At 37.0% G+C, this 18216-nt stretch overlaps 3 protein-coding genes across 4 annotated transcripts in view; 1 reads left to right on the top strand and 2 right to left on the bottom strand.

Annotated features, from left to right (window-relative positions):
• The window catches only part of LOC123869838 (lysosomal-trafficking regulator), a 52671-nt gene extending 51515 nt beyond the window's left edge, over positions 1–1156 (bottom strand). For both annotated transcript variants that reach the window (XM_045912895.1, XM_045912897.1), the window contains exon 1: positions 975–1156. The gene's annotated coding sequence lies outside the window, so the exon portion shown is untranslated. The remainder of the gene's footprint in view (positions 1–974) is intronic.
• Positions 1157–1548: 392 nt separating this feature from the next.
• LOC123869851 (sphingosine-1-phosphate phosphatase 1-like) lies at positions 1549–11327 on the top strand. The gene is made up of 4 exons (XM_045912925.1): positions 1549–2203; positions 5020–5270; positions 6620–6792; positions 7720–11327. Exons 1-4 carry the CDS (start codon positions 1801–1803, stop codon positions 8135–8137), a joined length of 1245 nt encoding a protein of 414 aa, XP_045768881.1. The 5' UTR covers positions 1549–1800; the 3' UTR covers positions 8138–11327.
• The window catches only part of LOC123869856 (NF-kappa-B inhibitor cactus), a 37198-nt gene continuing 26502 nt past the window's right edge, over positions 7521–18216 (bottom strand). Inside the window, exon 6 of the transcript XR_006796967.1 lies at positions 7521–7532. The gene's annotated coding sequence lies outside the window, so the exon portion shown is untranslated. The remainder of the gene's footprint in view (positions 7533–18216) is intronic.

The raw sequence follows: 18216 nt of genomic DNA, 5'->3' as shown, positions 1-18216 counted from the left end.
TACACACAAACTAGCATCTCGTTGTTTATACGCACAAACAATTAACAAAGATAGGTCTATTTAATTAACAGCATTATCAATAAACCAACATGATACTGGCTGCAATGTACTTTGTTTGGCTGTGAATGAACATTTTAATTGGAAAGCTTATCAGTTGTTGGCGAAATGTGTATTGTTTTGCAATTTATAACGCTTGTGCTCTATTTTGATTGTAGGTACTATAGAATTTCAAATATGGTACTTAATTAAATAATATCTGCTGTGTACAACTGATATTATTACTGTAGACAACAGACATGATTTCTACTGTCTGCAGTGTCACTAACATCCATTTTCAATATTCAATCTATCTATAGTCTGTAGCTAAGTTACTTAGCAATGTTGTTATTTGTCAAAAAATACCATAACTGTTATATAAAGTTGCTAAGTAACTTATCTACAAATTACAGATAGATTGAGCATGGAAAATGGATGTAAGCAAAATTATAGAGCATACTTTGACTTTGCTTAGACTTAAAACAGACTTAAATGAGAATGATTTATATATAGAGTAGTAAATGTGTCTGATTTTCACCGAGTCTTAAGTCTTAAGTGCGCTCTATAGATTTCAATCTAAGAGTATTCTCCTTTGAGGACTCACACACACTCCATTCAAACAAAGTTTGATTCTCATTTGAATGTTAACCAATTAAACTCAAATAAGTAGCCTTCTTCTAGCAACAAATAAACTGTGTCTATGATTTGCTAGATTTCTGAAAAGTGGGGTGTTTCAAAGTTAAACAGTTTCAGAGATTTGTATGTAAATTGAGGCCATTTAACTTTGAACCTACATAATATTATTACTTACCTATAATAATTGACGAACGTGAATAAATTAGTGCAATAACCTGTTTAACTTTCCTTAATTATTATCAAAATTTTATGGTCTAATATTATTCAAATAAAAATACAAAGATTAAAAAACTTTAACTTACATGAACCAACTTATTTTTAGTGAAAATAAACGTCGGCGCTCCACAATTTTTTTGTTTTTTTTTTTCGGTCGACAGATAACTTTCACTGTTTTTTAATAACGAAATCAATTAGTTGTTAAATCTAAATTGCGGCCAATTAAAAATCAAAACAAAAGTTTTGTTGTAATTTGTGTCTTGCCGACATGACATAACCAAAGATAAATACATGTCAAAGTGACATTTCACATTGACATTGACAGTGACATACATACAAACAAAAAGGTGCATTTATATGTTCGAACAAGGTTCGAACCATCGAACAAGGGACCAGACGAAAAGTTCACACCCATGTTCACATCAGTTCGCTCAAAGACTACAATATTATAGTAGTTCTTCGTTCGTTGTCTGTTAAATAATCTTATAGTAGTAAATCTTGCGTCTCGGTTTGCCACCGGTACCTTCGATCATAGATTATTAAGTCTGTGACCGGCACGGCCTCTTGTGCGAATATGTAAATGCACCTTAACTGCTATCTCTATATTATGTTCTGTGCTCTAACCTAAAATCAGTTGTGTCAGTTGTTGTTGACGTTTGGTTTGTTGAAGTTTGTTGGTGGAGGATTTAAGAGAATTAAACAAATTTTTACGTGCTATTCGAGTGGTGTACGTACAAGGACAAGATTAAAACATTATATAATTTTTAACGTAAATCAAATCAATATCATAATATTTGAAGACACCCAGGCAGCGACGTAAGGCGTTCCGAAATTATGACAAATATAAAGTAAACTTCGAAAACTTACCAAAAGTATTTTGAATATCGATATATATTTTTTAATTTAATAAAAATGTGGGATAACATGATAGAATATTTAAAGGATCCCTTGCTGGTGGTTAAAGTGCAGAACTTCTTTGGAGTGATATACAAGAAGGCTAGCCAAAATGAAGAAGCGAGCATCATATACTCCGATAGACATGACCGCGAAGACTTTGATATCAGGCAGCATAAGAGGATACCTAGTGACATTTCCGGGACGTCTCAGTCCTCCTGCGAGACGGATACCTCTGGAGAGAGCCCGGAGGAAGTGGTTTGTTTGATTAGCAACAGATTCTGGTACTACCTGTTTGTGTTGGGCACCGCTCTGGGCGACGAGATATTTTACGCGACGTTCATCCCCTTTTGGTTTTGGAACATCGATGGTGCAGTCGGCAGACGGGTTGTGCTTGTCTGGACCGTTGTTATGTATATAGGTAAGATTTTTCAATACATATAGTAAATAATGTATAATTACTTAACCTGATGTGTGAGTCAGTCACCTGTAAACACAACACTCACTATGCAACACTGAGTACTGCTGCCAAATGCCAATTATAATCTGTTATTGAATTACTGTAGCAAATTCAAGTTTCTGGTTTAATTCAACACAGTAAAAAGTTGCAGTTAGATTGCACCTAACCAGTTTTTTATAAATAAGTAACTAATGCCCAACTTATAATCTACTTAAGATGCCACTTTGTTTGAACAACTCATGTACTTAAATCCGAAAGGCCACCAGTCCAAATCCCACCCGACCTAGACTCTTGAAATTGGGCAGGTAGCAGTGTCTTATAGCACAAGTAAAGGGAAAATTCCCAAAACTGTGATATTTCAGTTACATCACAAAAAATTAAAAAGGGTTATTTCTTATACTATGTATGGTACAGAACCATATGTGTGCAAGTCCGTCTCGCACTTGACCTGTTTTTATATGTAAGATTATCAGTTGATACTTCAAGCACATTACTTTAAGTAATTTATTTTCCTTATTTATAAAAAGGAAAATAAACTATACAAAATGGTTTTTCCTTCTTACTACTTTAGTACTTAATAGGGAATCTTAGTTATGGCATTCCATAACTAGGAAAGGCCCAAATTGCTTCTGTTGTACACTAGTATGAAAGGCTTCAGCCATGACTAGCTATCCACCAGTGGCATGCACAGAATTTGTTGCATAGGATGGTACAGGACCTATAGTACGCTACAGGTTGAGATGGCATCGAGGTGTGGGATAGTGCGGGTAACCTGTGGGTGTGCGGGGTGTCCCCCTGCCTCATACCCCGATTGCCATGTCACCCTGTTGCTCACTATATGTGTGTAAGCTACTTATTTCAACTAACTATAGGCAAGTAAGTAGGGCTTTTATGCCTCAGTGACATGTATCTCACTATCTCTGCCGGTTTGCTTCTGATGTCCAAGCTTCATTTGGCCTTGCAGTGTCTAGCCCAGCATAGGCCTGGCGTCTCCATCCATCCATCCATCAGCCTGTATGCGTCCACTGCTGGACATAGGCCTTTCCAAGAGCGCGCCACCAAACACGGTCCTCCGCCTTCCTCATACACCCGCTCCCCGCCACCTTCTTCAGGTCATCGGTCCAGCGGGCAGGAGGTCATCCCACACTGCGCTTACCAGTACGCGGTCTCCACTCCAGAACACGTCTGCCCCATCGGCCGTCGGTTCTGCTACAGACATGACCTGCCCATTGCCACTTCAGCTTGCTAATCCTTTGAGCTATGTCGGTCGCTTTTGTAGACTAAGACTGCACTTAGATATAATCGGCAGTTATGCCAACATAGATGAAGATATATATCAACTGCACTGATACTGCATCCAAACTGCAATTTTTCAGTTCATTTGCAGTCCTAGTGTGTGTAAAAACTCTGACAGAGTCATAATTACTGATCATCAGGCAAGATTGCTGTCGAAAGTTGTCTTGTTATTAAATAATAAAACCGGCCAAGTGCGAGTCGGGCTCGCGCACCGAGGGTTCCGTACTCGGGTATTTTTTATAAATCAAAAACTATTATGCATATTAATAAAAAAAAGATTCCGACGAATTGAGAACCTCCTCCTTTTTTTGAAGTCGGTTAGAAAAAATCTGTTTTAGAATCTACAGGTAAAGCTTTTTTACTTGGTATAGTTATCTTACTTTGAAAATTCAAACACTTTTTTTTTATAGGTTTTCTTGACAGACACGATGAACGGACGGACGGACAGACAGATAGACAACAAAGTGATCCTATAAGGGTTCCGTTTTTCCTTTTGACGTATGGAACCCTAAAAAAACTAGTGCAAAGTAATTTTAATGATTTGGAACCTCTGCAAGAAAACTAATAAAATGAGCACATTAGAATTCAGCTTTCTTTGTAAGTAAGAAGTATAGATTCAATAGTAGCAGTTGGCACTAATCTTAAAGAAGTGTAGTAATGAGGACACAGCCTATTGTGCGACAATTTTGATAAAAGCGAATATCGTCCCTCTAGAGTAGAGCAAGAACGCGCGTGCGCGTTTACTATTAATAAACTGCAAACTGCCAGTCTTCCTACTTTCAAGCTAATTTTCATTATGTTTTATTAAACCCCGACCCAAAAAGAGGGGTGTTATAAGTTTGACGTGAGTATCTGTGTATCTGTCTGTGGCATCGTAGCTCCTAAACTAATGAACCGATTTTGTTTTTTTTTTTAATTCACTATAGGTAAGCGCTTGACCACAATCACACCTGATGGAATTAATTAAGTTTTTTCGTTTGAAAAGTGGCTTGATCGAGAGTGTTCTTAGCTATAATCCAAGAAAATCGGTTCAGCCGTTTGAAAGTTATCAGTTCTTTTCTAGTTACTGTAACCTTCACTTGTCGGGGGTGTTATAAATTTTTAATTTACACTTGTCATTAACCAGCCCCTTCGATTGTGCAAGAAAATCTTTTTCATCATTATCGTAATCCGTAGCAAATTCTGCCCCTTGATTGGCTGTGAAAAAATTTAACAGTGAATCAACCAATCAAAAGGCCGGATTTGCTGTTGATAACGATAATGATAAATATGTTTTTCTTACACAATCGGAGGCCAGGACTAGCAGGACTCACAAAAAAATTTACATTTTCAACACAAGTAAATCTATACCTATACATATTTTTCTCATATTTCTTTTAGCAGTAGGTGTTTTTCGGTGGTCATGCAGGGATAAGAACGCATTCAAGCGCTAAATACTGTCATCAAATAAAAGAAAAACCTTGAAGTTTCATCTGTTGTAGGTCAAGGCTTCAAAGACATAATCCGCTGGCCGCGACCTGGCTACCCGGTCAAGAAGCTGCAGCAGAAGTGGGCGATAGAGTATGGGATGCCGTCGACGCACGCCATGGTCGGCGTGTCTATACCCTTCTCCGTGCTACTGTACACCATGGATAGGTACCAGTACCCCATGCAGTGGGGGCTACTCATCGCCGTGTCGTGGTGTACGCTGATATGCGTCAGCAGGGTGTACCTCGGGATGCATAGTGTTCTGGTGAGAGTTATTGTACACATGGTACACTTTGGGTATGACACGGATCTGCCCGCGGATCTGAATTTCAAGTTTAATTTGGTTTTTCGCAATTTGTAAACTAATACGACAAAGTAGGCTTATGGCATTCTAATAGCGCCAATGGCAGTATCATCTCCACAGGTTTATATATAAATCTTTACTTGAAAGTGACCAGTTTTTTAAGCAATCCCGTAGAGTCGTAGACCCTGTGTCAATAGGAGGTATTGTGTACGCTATGCGTATGTGTCGCCCCACAAGCATAAAGCTTTTTCAAATACAATTGTTAGCTTTGTCTATCTCGATTTTTATAATACACCGATTTGTTTTTGAGAAAGAATCTTTCTGTTTTCTTGATTTTGTTTCATGACCATGAGATGCGAATAAATTGCGAATATAAAACGCTTGCAATTTCGAAATGGCATAAAACTGCAATAATCTCAGGATACAAGAAATATGATTTCCTGCAAAATTATGCTGTTTTAATCCGCCGATGATCATAAATTTTGTTATTAATCCTTTTCATAACAGCTGTGATTGTAATCAAAGACATTTACTATTTATAAGTATGTTTGTTTTATGTCCTTTACAATAATATTAAATTAATGCAAGTCTATTAAATTAATACACGTTAGCTTCGTCGAATTATATTATCCTATGACTTCATCCATTTTGATGTAAGTGGAAGGCATTGATATGCGCAGCACATAATATTGTTAAGGTATCCTTAACTAGTTTGATAGGTAAAATAGGTAGCCGTTCTTACATCTTAGGGACAGTGTACCTTCTTTTTTCATCTATGATAACAGCAAGTGTCTCATATGTTACGTCTGGGACTTCATCACCGATTCGGAAAGCGGTTTCTACTGAGAAAAGTAGAGTTTCAGCTGCTCTAGGAATAAAGCAGTGCTGATCTATCAAAGTTTATTTTACTTTCTAAATGATGCCAGCGAGATCATCCGCGCGCATTTATGTTCTTAAAAATCCCGTGGGAACTCTTTTATTTTTCGGGATAAAAAGTAGCCTCTAACCCTCTCTAGGATACAAGCTGTCTTACCAAACAAAATCAGTTGAGCGGATGGGCGTGAAAAGGTAATAACAGGCAGACTTACTCGTATTATATTAAAGTACTAGAATATTATGATGATTAGTACCTAGGTACTTTCGCGTGGATTAAAAAAATGTTGTGGGAACTCGTGTGTTCGATATAAAAAGGATGCAAGCTAAATTTTGTCAAAATCGATTCAACGGTTTAGGCGTGAAAGATATCAAACAGAGTTCTTTCGCATTATTTATAGAGTATGGATGATATCTACGTCCTTTGATCATTTCAGGACATCGCAGCGGGCCTGCTCCTGTCCTCGCTATTGCTAGTGGTGCTGATCCCGCTGGTGGACCGGCTGGACGGGTTCCTGCTCACGTCGCACTGGTCGCCGCTGCTGGTGGTGACCACCTCCATCCTGGCCATCGTCTACCATCCCCAGTCCGACAAATGGACTCCTACAAGGTCAGTATTATACCGCTATATTCAAAGTTACGGTGGAACGTAAATTTTTGAGACAGAATGAAATAACTGGTTATATGGCTGAAATTCGGAATTACCACGAATTCAGCCAGTCAACAACCCTTCTCAATGTAATATCATAGCCAACTTCGTATAATTTTACTGACGGTCAAGATTTTGCTAACATTATCGAGGTATTGTGCATTTTAGTCAATAGCTCTTCAGCTGTATTTGCCATATGTCACTTTACGGATAACACTTAAAGCATAATTTCGCGAACCACTTTATAGTAAAGTACATACCTATTGTTATCACAGTTTTACGATCTATTAAACTGTGATATCATCATGATTCACGAGACAGTAGTTTGCCTTAACTGCTACCGCTCCTTATCAGCTACGTTACATTATACGTGAATAAATCACTAGTAAGAATCACGCAAGTTAACACCTATAAAAATTAATCATGCCACTTTATTATCTATTGTACCTTTTATGATGTCAAAACTGTCACTAAATATTCAATTGGGTGATTAAAATATTATGTACAGATAACAATAGAATTAACTTACCACAAGAAAATTCGGTGATTTGTATTTTGGAGCAGATTTTTCAATTTCCAAATAAACTTTAACACAATACTTTGGCAGATTTTCAACAGAAAAACTTGAAATCGTCATCCCTCAGTTTATCATTACTAAAATTTTTATCTTATTCAGAGACAAGTTGGCCCTTGATTGCTATCTCACCTGCTGGTAAGTGATGATGCAGTTTAAGATGAAAGTGCCTGGAAAAGCAGATATTATTACACTTGATAAAAGTTGGCGGTCTCAAAACAGTTGTCATTTAGAACACAGAAGTAACTATCGCGTTTAGTGCGTATAAGGATACTTAATCAAAAAAATATCCATTCTATTCTTTCCTATTACAGAGGGGACACAACAATGATAGTGAGCGTGTGCGCAGGGATCCTCACCGGCGCGTGGACCAACTACCAGCTCGGCAACATGGTGGCCAGCAGCGCTGACCCTCCCTACACCATCATCTGGCCCTCCATCGAAATGTTCGGCACCTCCCTGTTGCGCACCATTCTAGGCTTCTGCGGCGTGCTCGCCACCAGGGCCATCGCCAAGTCCGTGTCCTACGCCTTCGTTTGCGCTCTGCTGGGCCGAGACAAAAACGAACTGAGGAACTCCGAGAACAGTCTAGATAATAAAAATAAAATCATTGTCGAATGCAGCTACAAGTACTTCACGTACGGCCTCATAGGGTTCAACACGACTTATGTTTTCCCGAACGTGTTTGAGTTGCTCTTTATCAATAGACCCACTTACTACACTGAGATTTGAACCTTGTCAATATAATGTTTATTTGAGTCCGTTTATAAGTGTTTTCACTTAAAACTTTGAACTAGGTATATAAACAAAAATCTTATCGTTGAAATTGGTACAGGGATCGCAGAATAAATCCAATTTGAAGTTGCAACATGACGGCCTATGCATATAATAATGTCATAGAAATTGCGAGGGGAATATTATAATACAGAAGAGTCTGCGAAAACACAGATGCACACATTCCCTCAATCTTATAGCCCGATGGAACGGAAATCCGACACGACCTGAGAGAGATTAGCTGCAGGACTCAGGTCATATACTTAGGATTAAATACAGAAGACTGGCTAATATCTGTTTTTGTACAATGAGCTGTCATGCGCCTCGTGTTGGACTACCTACTTATTTTGCATGCACCATCATTTCGGCAGTTGACTTCACGTAATTTGAAAATATGGGCATTGCACAAATATGTTTGAAATAAATATTAAATACAATACCAAAATATTTTATGTATAAAAACCGCCATATTCGTTCAAATGCTTGAATTTGTAAGCGTACAGGTTTACTCTTGTTACCTCTTTGTGTTTTTCACAAAATAAGTCATTGTTATAACCACCGAATACTGAGACGCGTTTTAGGGTGAGATCTACAGAGCGCACTTTGACTTTGCTCAGACTTGAGACACTGTTAAAACAAAGACAGTGTTATATAGCTGGTATAAATCTGTCTCGTTTTAACTGAAACTTAAGCCTAAACGCCGATTCGCACCAATTGCATACACGTTACACGTGCGTAGTGACGCGCGTGAACCCCTAACTTACTGGGTTACGCATACGTCCACGCTTTACGCAAGCGGTGTGCCACGTTTCATACAGTTCCATACATTACAACGCAATGGTACGCGCTACGTCAACGCTTACGCAGCCTGTGTGAACAGGCTAAGCCTAAGCAAAGTCAAAGTGCGCTCAATAGATTTCAACCTTAAATGTTAAGAGTTTTTTCACAAACAGTTATTTAATATTTAAGAAGCTCTCAACTGCTAACAGGCAGTCCAATATTCAAGCGTAAGTTTAGTATCCTTGCAAGTAGTACGCAAACGTTAGATCACGTTTTACACGACTGCTCAAAAAAGGAGTGTAATGTTTTCACATGTGTTGCACCTATACCCTATCCGCGGAACTTGATATAGCGCTCTCTCTTACGTTACCCCATACAAATGATAGAGACAAAAATATCAGTGGGCGCTAAACCATTTTGAAACACCAGCCAATCAAAAACCGCTTTTTCTAATTGAATTTCGAATGTTTCTTGAAAACTTTTCGAATTGAATTTCGAATATTTTTTTGAAAACATATTTGTGATTGATTGATGACTCAAAATGGTTAACGCCCACTGATATTTTTGTCTCTTATCGTATGGGATAACGTAACAGAGAGGGCGCTATACAAAGTTCTTTCCGCGGATAGGGTTATAGGTATATGCGAGTGCCTTATGTCTCTGTAATGTGATTATGATTGTAATGTTTAGTGATATTATGTGCGTATGGCTCGAGGCATATCGACGCGTCCCTTGTAAAATGTTACAAACTGAACTTTATCTCCACTACTCAAGGTCTATATTAATTTGTATGAAACAAAACGAAAAGAAGGCATCAATGCGCATATTGTTTTAATAAATGTGTTCCTCACAAATATGTACACTACCTAGTGGAATTAAAGTTCAGTTTAGTTTAAAACATCTTGGCTCTCCCGCGACGTCTCTTGAGCCTATTATATTATTGTGTATCTCTTAAATAGAAAGTACAGGAAAAATATTAATAAATGTTAATAAATATTAATATATTCCAATAAATTATGCGCAAAAAATGCTACTATTGTAATGTAATGTTACTATTGTAAAGAAACAGCTTCATTCTTAAAAGTCTATTTATTTGTCTTTACCATGTTTTAGCTGCGTAAGGTGTTATATAAACTTGTTACGTAATATCACCTCATTACAACATTATATCTTTAAGGGACAGGCGTGTTGTATAACTTTTTCTCGTATTGTATAACATGTTAGGCTAGTTTTCATTTCACGGTGATCGTCGACACTGACAAACCAATATAAAAGTACTAGCTGATGCCCGCGCAACTTCGTTCCCGGGGATATAGGTTTTTAAATCCCGCGGGAACACTGATTTTCCGAGATAAAAAGTAGCCTATGTGTTAATCTATCTCCGTTCCAATTTTCAACCAAATCCGTCCAATAGTTTTTGCGTCAAAGAGTAACAAACATACATACGAACTTTCGCGTTTAGATAATATTAGGAGTTAGCACGCTGACCGTCGGCGCTGATAGTTGAAAATAATATATCTCGCCGTGTGTTAAGAGATCCGATTTTGTCTCATTTCTTTTTTATTTCAAAACTTGTTAGTATTTATCATTCTAAGTAAAACTGCGGCATTGATACGGCATTAGCTTTTTTTTTTGTTGTAATAATTATATAATAATGTGGAATAGTTTTGTTTAGAGAACATTGAAAACGTCAATTTTGAGCACTGAGTTAGTTTTATCTAATTTTAACTGAAAGAAAAAATGGGAAAGCCGTCCCTGTTTCCACAGCGAGAAAGAGTAATAAAAACCATTGCAATCTTTCTGATAAAGGCAGGCAGAGTTGTGCAGGATTGCTTAAATTAAACGAGAATTTTACTTAAGGGGCATGAGACGGGCCTGCCCGCGAAATTCAAATTTGGTTTTTCGCAATTTGTAAACTAATACGACAACGTAGGCTTATGGCATTTTAATTGCGACAATGGCAGTATCATCCTCTCAAGTTTATGTAAAGATCTTTACTTGAAAGGGTCCAGTTTAAGAAATTAGCTCTAATATCGCACATTTATGCTGTATCTATTTACAGTATATTATATCGTGATGTTAATGGATCTAATATTTCACAAAAACCAGTGAATTTAAGATCTTTTACTTAGCAACATCTCATACAAGGGGACAGCGTGACTCTTCCTTAGTTCCGATTTTGGCCACGCTCCAAAAGATCCTTGTCGCACTGTACATGGCGAAGACTAAAACAACTCTTTGTTGATAGAAACGCGCCGACCAGCTACGCGTTGCCGGTCGTGCCGACGGTCAGCGTGATTGTTATATCAGCCTTATTATAAAGCGTTCCTGAATAACGCTGATAGGTCGGTACTGACGATCAGCGTGACTAACATTATATTTATTTAGTTCTCACTTCGTGTTGTACATATTTTTGGATTTGTATTCAATTTTATTTAAATAATTTACTTACCACCAATTTTATTTGTACATCACTTATTCTTATAGGCTTTACTATGTATATAAAATTGTTATTTAATGATTAATAAATAATTAATGCAGTCACGCAATTGTGACAGTGAAGTGATAATCATAGGGTACTAGTTCATCAATGATTAATTAATATCTATTAATATATGATTATTATTGATTATGCACACGTGTAAAATAAAATATTTTTATACAATCATTCTTTTATTCATACTTTCACCAGCTGGTACCCGCGACTTCGTTTCACATGGATTCAGTTTTGATAATATCCTGCGGGATCTCTGACTTTCTCAGTTACTAATCTGATTATGAAGGTAGTGAAGAAGTGATATTTTTCTCTATTTTGCGTCATTCGCTTGACGGAATCTGATTCGTCTGCCGAATACATCTCCGCTCCGCTCCGCTTCAATAGACAGGTACCTTAAAGGTTTGTACTAGGGCTAAGTTACGACAACCATTGGGATTCCATTGGAAATACTCAGCTATTTAAGCACATTCTAACTTTGGCCTCACCATTGCTTTCCGGACGGGCTCGAGCCCGTTTTATATTATAAACTAGAGGACGGCCGCGACTTCTTCCGCGTGGATTTAGGTTTTTAAAGATCCCGTAGGAACTGTTTGATTTTCCGGGATAAAAGTTACCTATGTCAATTACAGGGACGCAAGCTACCTCGCTACCAAATTTCATACAAATCGGTTAAGCGGATGGGTCTTTAGATTCCCGTGGGAACGCTTTGATTTTCCGGGATAAAAAGTAGCCTATGTCCGTCCCGAGGATATAAGCTGACCCTGTACCAAATTTTGTCAGAATCAGTTAACTGTTGGGCCGTGAAAAGGTAGCAGACAGACAGACGGACACACTTTCGCATTTATAATATTATTATGGATTTATATAAACCAGGGAGAATAAAATCAAAGATAGTATTATAAAATTATTCTGTATATTGTAACTGAAAACGATAATATATACGATACAAACCATTCTAGAGAAGCTTAGCCGATCTATGTGAATTACAATCGAGTACAACATACTTATACGTAACTAAATATATCAACATTATTATATGTCGAGTGACGTTGCGTACATTGAGGTGGGCGTACACAATTCACACAAAAATGTCAGAGATAAGGTAAAGTTAAAATCCCATCAAAAACATAAATGTGAAAAAGTGCCAAGTTCGATAGAGAAAATGAGAGATTGTAAGCTTCGCCGATAAAAGGTAAGCTTCGCCGACAAAAGCATTGATATCTAAATAGGTGCCAAGTTCTTATAGGTCTTTATATCATTCCTACAAGAATGTACAAGAAACTTTGATCGTTTTAAAATATTATTTTGTTATTGAGTACATATAACTTGGCAAGTTTTAAAAGTCAGTAAATCACATTTTACGTTTAACATAAAATTTAGTTTAAGTTTAGGAATGTATTGGCAAATATCAAAACTTGCTAAGTGTACTTTATTTTATATTAAACATTAAATGTAATTAACCGACTATTAAAACTTGCCAAGTTATATGTACTCAATAACAAAATAATATTTTAAAACGATCAAAGTTTCTTGTACATTCTTGTAGGAATGATATAAAGACCTATAAGAACTTGGCACCTATTTAGATATCAATGCTTTTGTCGGCGAAGCTTACCTTTTATCGGCGAAGCTTACAATCTCTCATTTTCTCTATCGAACTTGGCACTTTTTCACATTTATGTTTTTGATGGGATATCATCAATTTTTGTTAAGTTAATTTCTCTTCATTTATTAGGATTATCCTATACCTGTAAATTTTTGCGTGATTGAAAAAGCTTGCAGCTATGCAACTCCGCTTAGTCAATTATCAAGAGTGTTCATAGCTATAATCTAAGAAAATGTGTTCAGCCGTTTGAAGATTAGCGACTCTTTTCTAGTTTTCTTATTAGAATAATAAAACCGGTTAGTATCTACTATCCGAGTAATACATATTAGTATTCACTATTCAGCCAAATTCTAATAAGGCGATGTATTGGCATGGTAATGCGTAATGTGTATACTTAATATATCACTATACGAATCATTTAAAGCTATGTTCAACCCCCTGATAACACAGAAATACTTAAACCTAAACACGTACAACTTTGCATATCAGGTAAAACTTTTTGACCACTTAGAATGTAAAATTACATGAAAGTAGTTTACATAAACTGTTTTTCAACACATGTGTCCACTTACTAGTTATACATTAGAAGTTGATTCTCTTCACCGTTAAAGAGAGCGATATTTAATTGCTTAAAATACGCATAACTTCGGAAAGTTAGAGGTGCGTGTCCGGGAACAAACCCTGGACCCCAGACCTAAAGAGCAGGCCGACATCTCAACCACTACTACCACTTTGTAAAGTTAGTTAATATTTATTTATTAAAATTAAAACAATAATGTGTACAGTACCTACCTAAGTACTAATCAGTAAATGTTTTTGAAGTTCATGGGATACAATTTTTATTATTAAAACAACATAATATTGCAAATATTTTGGTGTCGAGTCAGCTGACATACCACCATGCTGCAAGAGGGTGGCCCATGTGCACTATTGTTTCTAAGCTACCTGCTTTTTTTCATCGTTTTGCCCCATTGAAGATCTTTGTTTTCGATACAGAATAATGGTGCCTAATTTGTAATTTCTGAACGAGAAGTGGTGCGATATTGTTTCAAAACTAGGTATAGTCACGGTAATACTATCTATACAGTATTCTAACCACAGGCGGCTCCTCCTTAGGAGCGCTGGTGCAGTGCACCCCCACAAAAGTTATAGAAAAATGTGTTTTTAATCAATATTAATATTTGTACTTAGTTGGTTATCGTGACACATTACTTCACGTGTCCTACCTATAAATAATTAGTTCGCATTTAACTACGTAAACTTGTGTTTGCACTGACTACAGCTGAATGGGAGCGCTAGCAATATCGCTCCTATGAAACAAATCTCCATACAACCAACAGTACCGAACTTAAGGAGTGCGAAAGGGAAATCTCGGCAAGCTCCGACGCGTGAAACAAAAGATTTTGTATGAGAAATTAGCTAAATATGGTGCGCCGCTCCGCGCTACGTTGCCAGCTCGTAGAGTTCGTAGCTTAGAAATTAAAAACAATCCTCAGGGATCATGTCAAGCAGAGTGGTCAAAAATGCGACGTTGCCGACTTTATGTAAACAAACATTCGTGAAACTGAATCGTCGCTGGCGTCGTATCACCTCTGACCTCATAGTCACTTTGCTCGCGAAGGCGGATTATAATTAGGTAGCATTTAAGGCATTTAATAATTTTGAAAAAATGTGCGTTATTTGTTGAGTTATCTATTGTTAAAATGGAACAATATTATGTGTTTTTTTTTTATGAAAAAAAGTGAATAGACTTTAGAGAGACGTTTCGAACTAAAGGCACATGAGCTGGTGGCCACCACGGCCTACAAAAATGTAACGTGACAACTATGAGCTACACGCGTGTTTTTAAATCTGAACAATTAAAATTTAATACACCATGGTGGTGTGTAAAATTATTTAGTTTCCCGTACCCGTGTCTTGTGTAACTTGTGTTTGGATCTTCCACCCCTGGCGCTTGAAACAGGAACTCTAAGTCATCAACTGATTTAGTATTTAAACTATTATTTTAGCGCATCAATCAATTAAAGTAAAGAAGTGACCTAGCAAAGTGAGTATTTAGAAGGTAAGACATTTTCTATTTTTTTTTGTGAACACCCATGAAAAATTTTCACGAGCCGCCTCTGATTCTAACTCGGCCGTATCTTTGAAATAAATACCTACAGCTGCGCGGTACGTAAACATGCGGTAGGGCTGCCCGCCTCCAGCAGTTTAATTACATTTGCCTACTTTGTGTTTCCATCTAGTTTTGTGATTGTAAATATACTTTTTTTATATAAACAAATAAAATACTTTGTGAATTGCATAGGAAATGTTCAGTAAAAATGCGTGTTGTTTTTTGGTTGGTAGATTTAATTAAAAAACCATGTTTATGATTGAATAACAAATCGGTCTTATAATTTGAGACCGAAAAATATTTGCGCCTCGACTGAGACGTAGGAAATTAAACGAACGTTACGAATTATTAAATTTTAAAGTTTAAAAAATCCGCATCCCTATAAAGCTTTTAATCAAAAATTGTTTTGGGGAACATGGGCAAGATAGAGAAAAAGGAATAAATGTCTTTTACTTGGTTATAGACACCTGCAGCTACTTTACAATTTATATATTTGGTTTTAAATGAAGTTCGGAACATTTTCTCCATTTTTTGTATATATTCCACAAAATCATCGCTGGGTACAATCAAAAAAGTTTGTGAATTAATCTTATTGTAGTCCCGGTACCTTAAATACAGACATTCTGAGCTGAAATTGTGGCTTCTTTGATCGGGTTTCACATACAACGAAAAAATCGCGCGGTTATTGTTAGAAAAACAAAACACCGCCCGTTCGTCACTGCGGCACAGTCGCGACTGTCTGCGTGTCGAGCGCCTGCCGACATCGAGGTGCATAGGTATAGCTCGCGTTTCGTCCGTTTGTATGAAGTTGGAATACTGTACATACCATTACCGTGGTATAGTAGTACCGGCCGGTTCGGAGTTAAAGCCATAAAAGTTAACTAATTAGGTAAAATATTCCAAAAGATCATAAGTCGGTATATACCCATTCCAAACGCTGACTTAACTGTTTACGCTAAGGTTTAAAGTCAAATGCCGTCATGAATAATTACAACAGATTTACTTAATATTTTACAACAGGGTTGCAACAAGAGACGGAACTCCAAAGTCCGGAAATCCCGATCAGTCCTTCTTTAGAAGTGATAAAATAACCATCTTTTTACACCTAACTACCTAAACTTCAATTAAAAATTATTATGTTTATCTTGTTATCTGTTTCATTATTATTATAAGTAATGTGTCTTATGTGCAGTTATGATAGTGGCAATTTGAAAAATACATCTATTTGACAACCCTATGCAGTCGTAGAATTTCTTTGTTTGCGGGAAAGGTAATAAATTTTTAGCTTTAACAAGTAGTCGTTAGGTTGAGTTTTACTCGACCGCATTAGGGCTTATGACCGTTCATAATATAAAACACTATTGTTAAAAAGTTTTATTGCTATTAGCTCTTAACCGGCCGGTACGACTATACCTGTTTTTAATTTTTAACGTTTCGCTGTCCATCAACAAACCATGTGATTTATAAAAAGGTCACTAACAACAAGTGGAAAACTTGAAATATCACGTTATTTACGAGTACGAGTTGCTTCGTGGCACCAGTGCTGCTGAAACGGCTCGAAGGATTAATGATTTGTATGGCGGTGGTTTCGCAAAGAAAAACATAGTGCGTTTTTGATTCCAACGTTTTTGATCTGGAAATTTTGACCTGCAGAATAAGCCCCGGTGACGACCGGAGACCAAAGTTGATAATGAAGAATTGAAGGGTTTGGTGGACTAGTACCGGTGTCGTTTACTACAGCTTTCTTAAACTGGCCAGACGATTACGGTGGAGGACTATTGTCAGCAACTGCAAACCATGATGGAAAAGCTAGCTGCCACACAACTGAGGCTGGTCAATCGCTCTAGGCCACTGCTGCTTCAGGACAACGCTAGACCACACAACAGACGGCTACCCAATTAGAGGAGCTTCAAATGGAATGTCTAAGATATCCACCGTACCTACTCCCCGGACCTTGCTCCAATAGATTACCATTTTTTTTAGAAATTTTGATAACTTCTTATATATGGAAAAAATTCAACTCCGATGGGGCAGTCCAAAGCGCCTTCAGAGATTTTATTGATTCCCTTCCGAATGGTTTTATGACATGGCAAAAGTGCATAGACAGCAATGGTATATACTTTGATTAAATAAATATATTATATTTAAAAAAATCGCCTTTTTGTTCTTCCCTTACAAAACGCCAATTTCATATGTAAGGACCTAATATCATACTACATGCCCGTGCAAAGCCGAGCAAAACCGAGGCAGGTCACTAGCATACATTAATATGTAGTTATAATGTTATGTTACTTGCTTTGGAAGTTAATGACCCATCACAATCCATATTAAAAAGCGAAATTTCTTTGTTGATTTGTCCTTCAATCACGTCGCATTGGAGCAACGGATCAACGTAATTTTTTACGTGAGTATACTTGTACCTAGAGAGTGACATAAGCTATTTTTAAAAAATCACAGTTTTTGAAACGAAGGACAAGGTCCACGTGGACGAAGTCGCGGGCATCAACTAGTATATTAGACAACACATACCTGTAATAGGGTTCATTATTGTTTGTTTTCAAGTAGGTAGGTATAATATGAAATAACTTTGCCTTCATACCTATTCGTTCATAATTTCTGAATTCGAACCGGCGACCACTTATTTATGGCTTTGATCACAGGTCAAGGATCCCTAAAGATGAGTATATAAACAAATGCACTATTATTAATTGTGAAAGTAGGTAGGTAATTACACAGTGTTACAAACTTAAAATGTGTGCCTCGATCCATACTTGCTGTTCTCTACAAGGCGCCCCAATAACTTTGTCCTATAATATATGACATATTAAAACATAATTTGCTATTTTCTGATTTTTTCCTTTGTATACACCTAATTACCTATCACTATACCAAATTTCAAGTCTCTAACTCACCTGGAAGTAGGTTAGGTTTTTGATGAGTGAGTGAGTGAGTGAGTGTTAAAAATGGCACTTTTCAGACGTTAATAACTTGAGAACTGCAAAAGATTTTTTCATGAAATTTGGGTTTCTAAGCGATCAAAT

This window comes from Maniola jurtina, chromosome 11 (assembly GCF_905333055.1).
Source record: "Maniola jurtina chromosome 11, ilManJurt1.1, whole genome shotgun sequence".
NCBI classification, from domain to species: Eukaryota; Metazoa; Arthropoda; class Insecta; order Lepidoptera; family Nymphalidae; genus Maniola; species Maniola jurtina.
The sequence above is the reverse complement of the archived record's forward strand: the minus strand, read 5'-3'. Positions and strand labels throughout refer to the sequence as shown.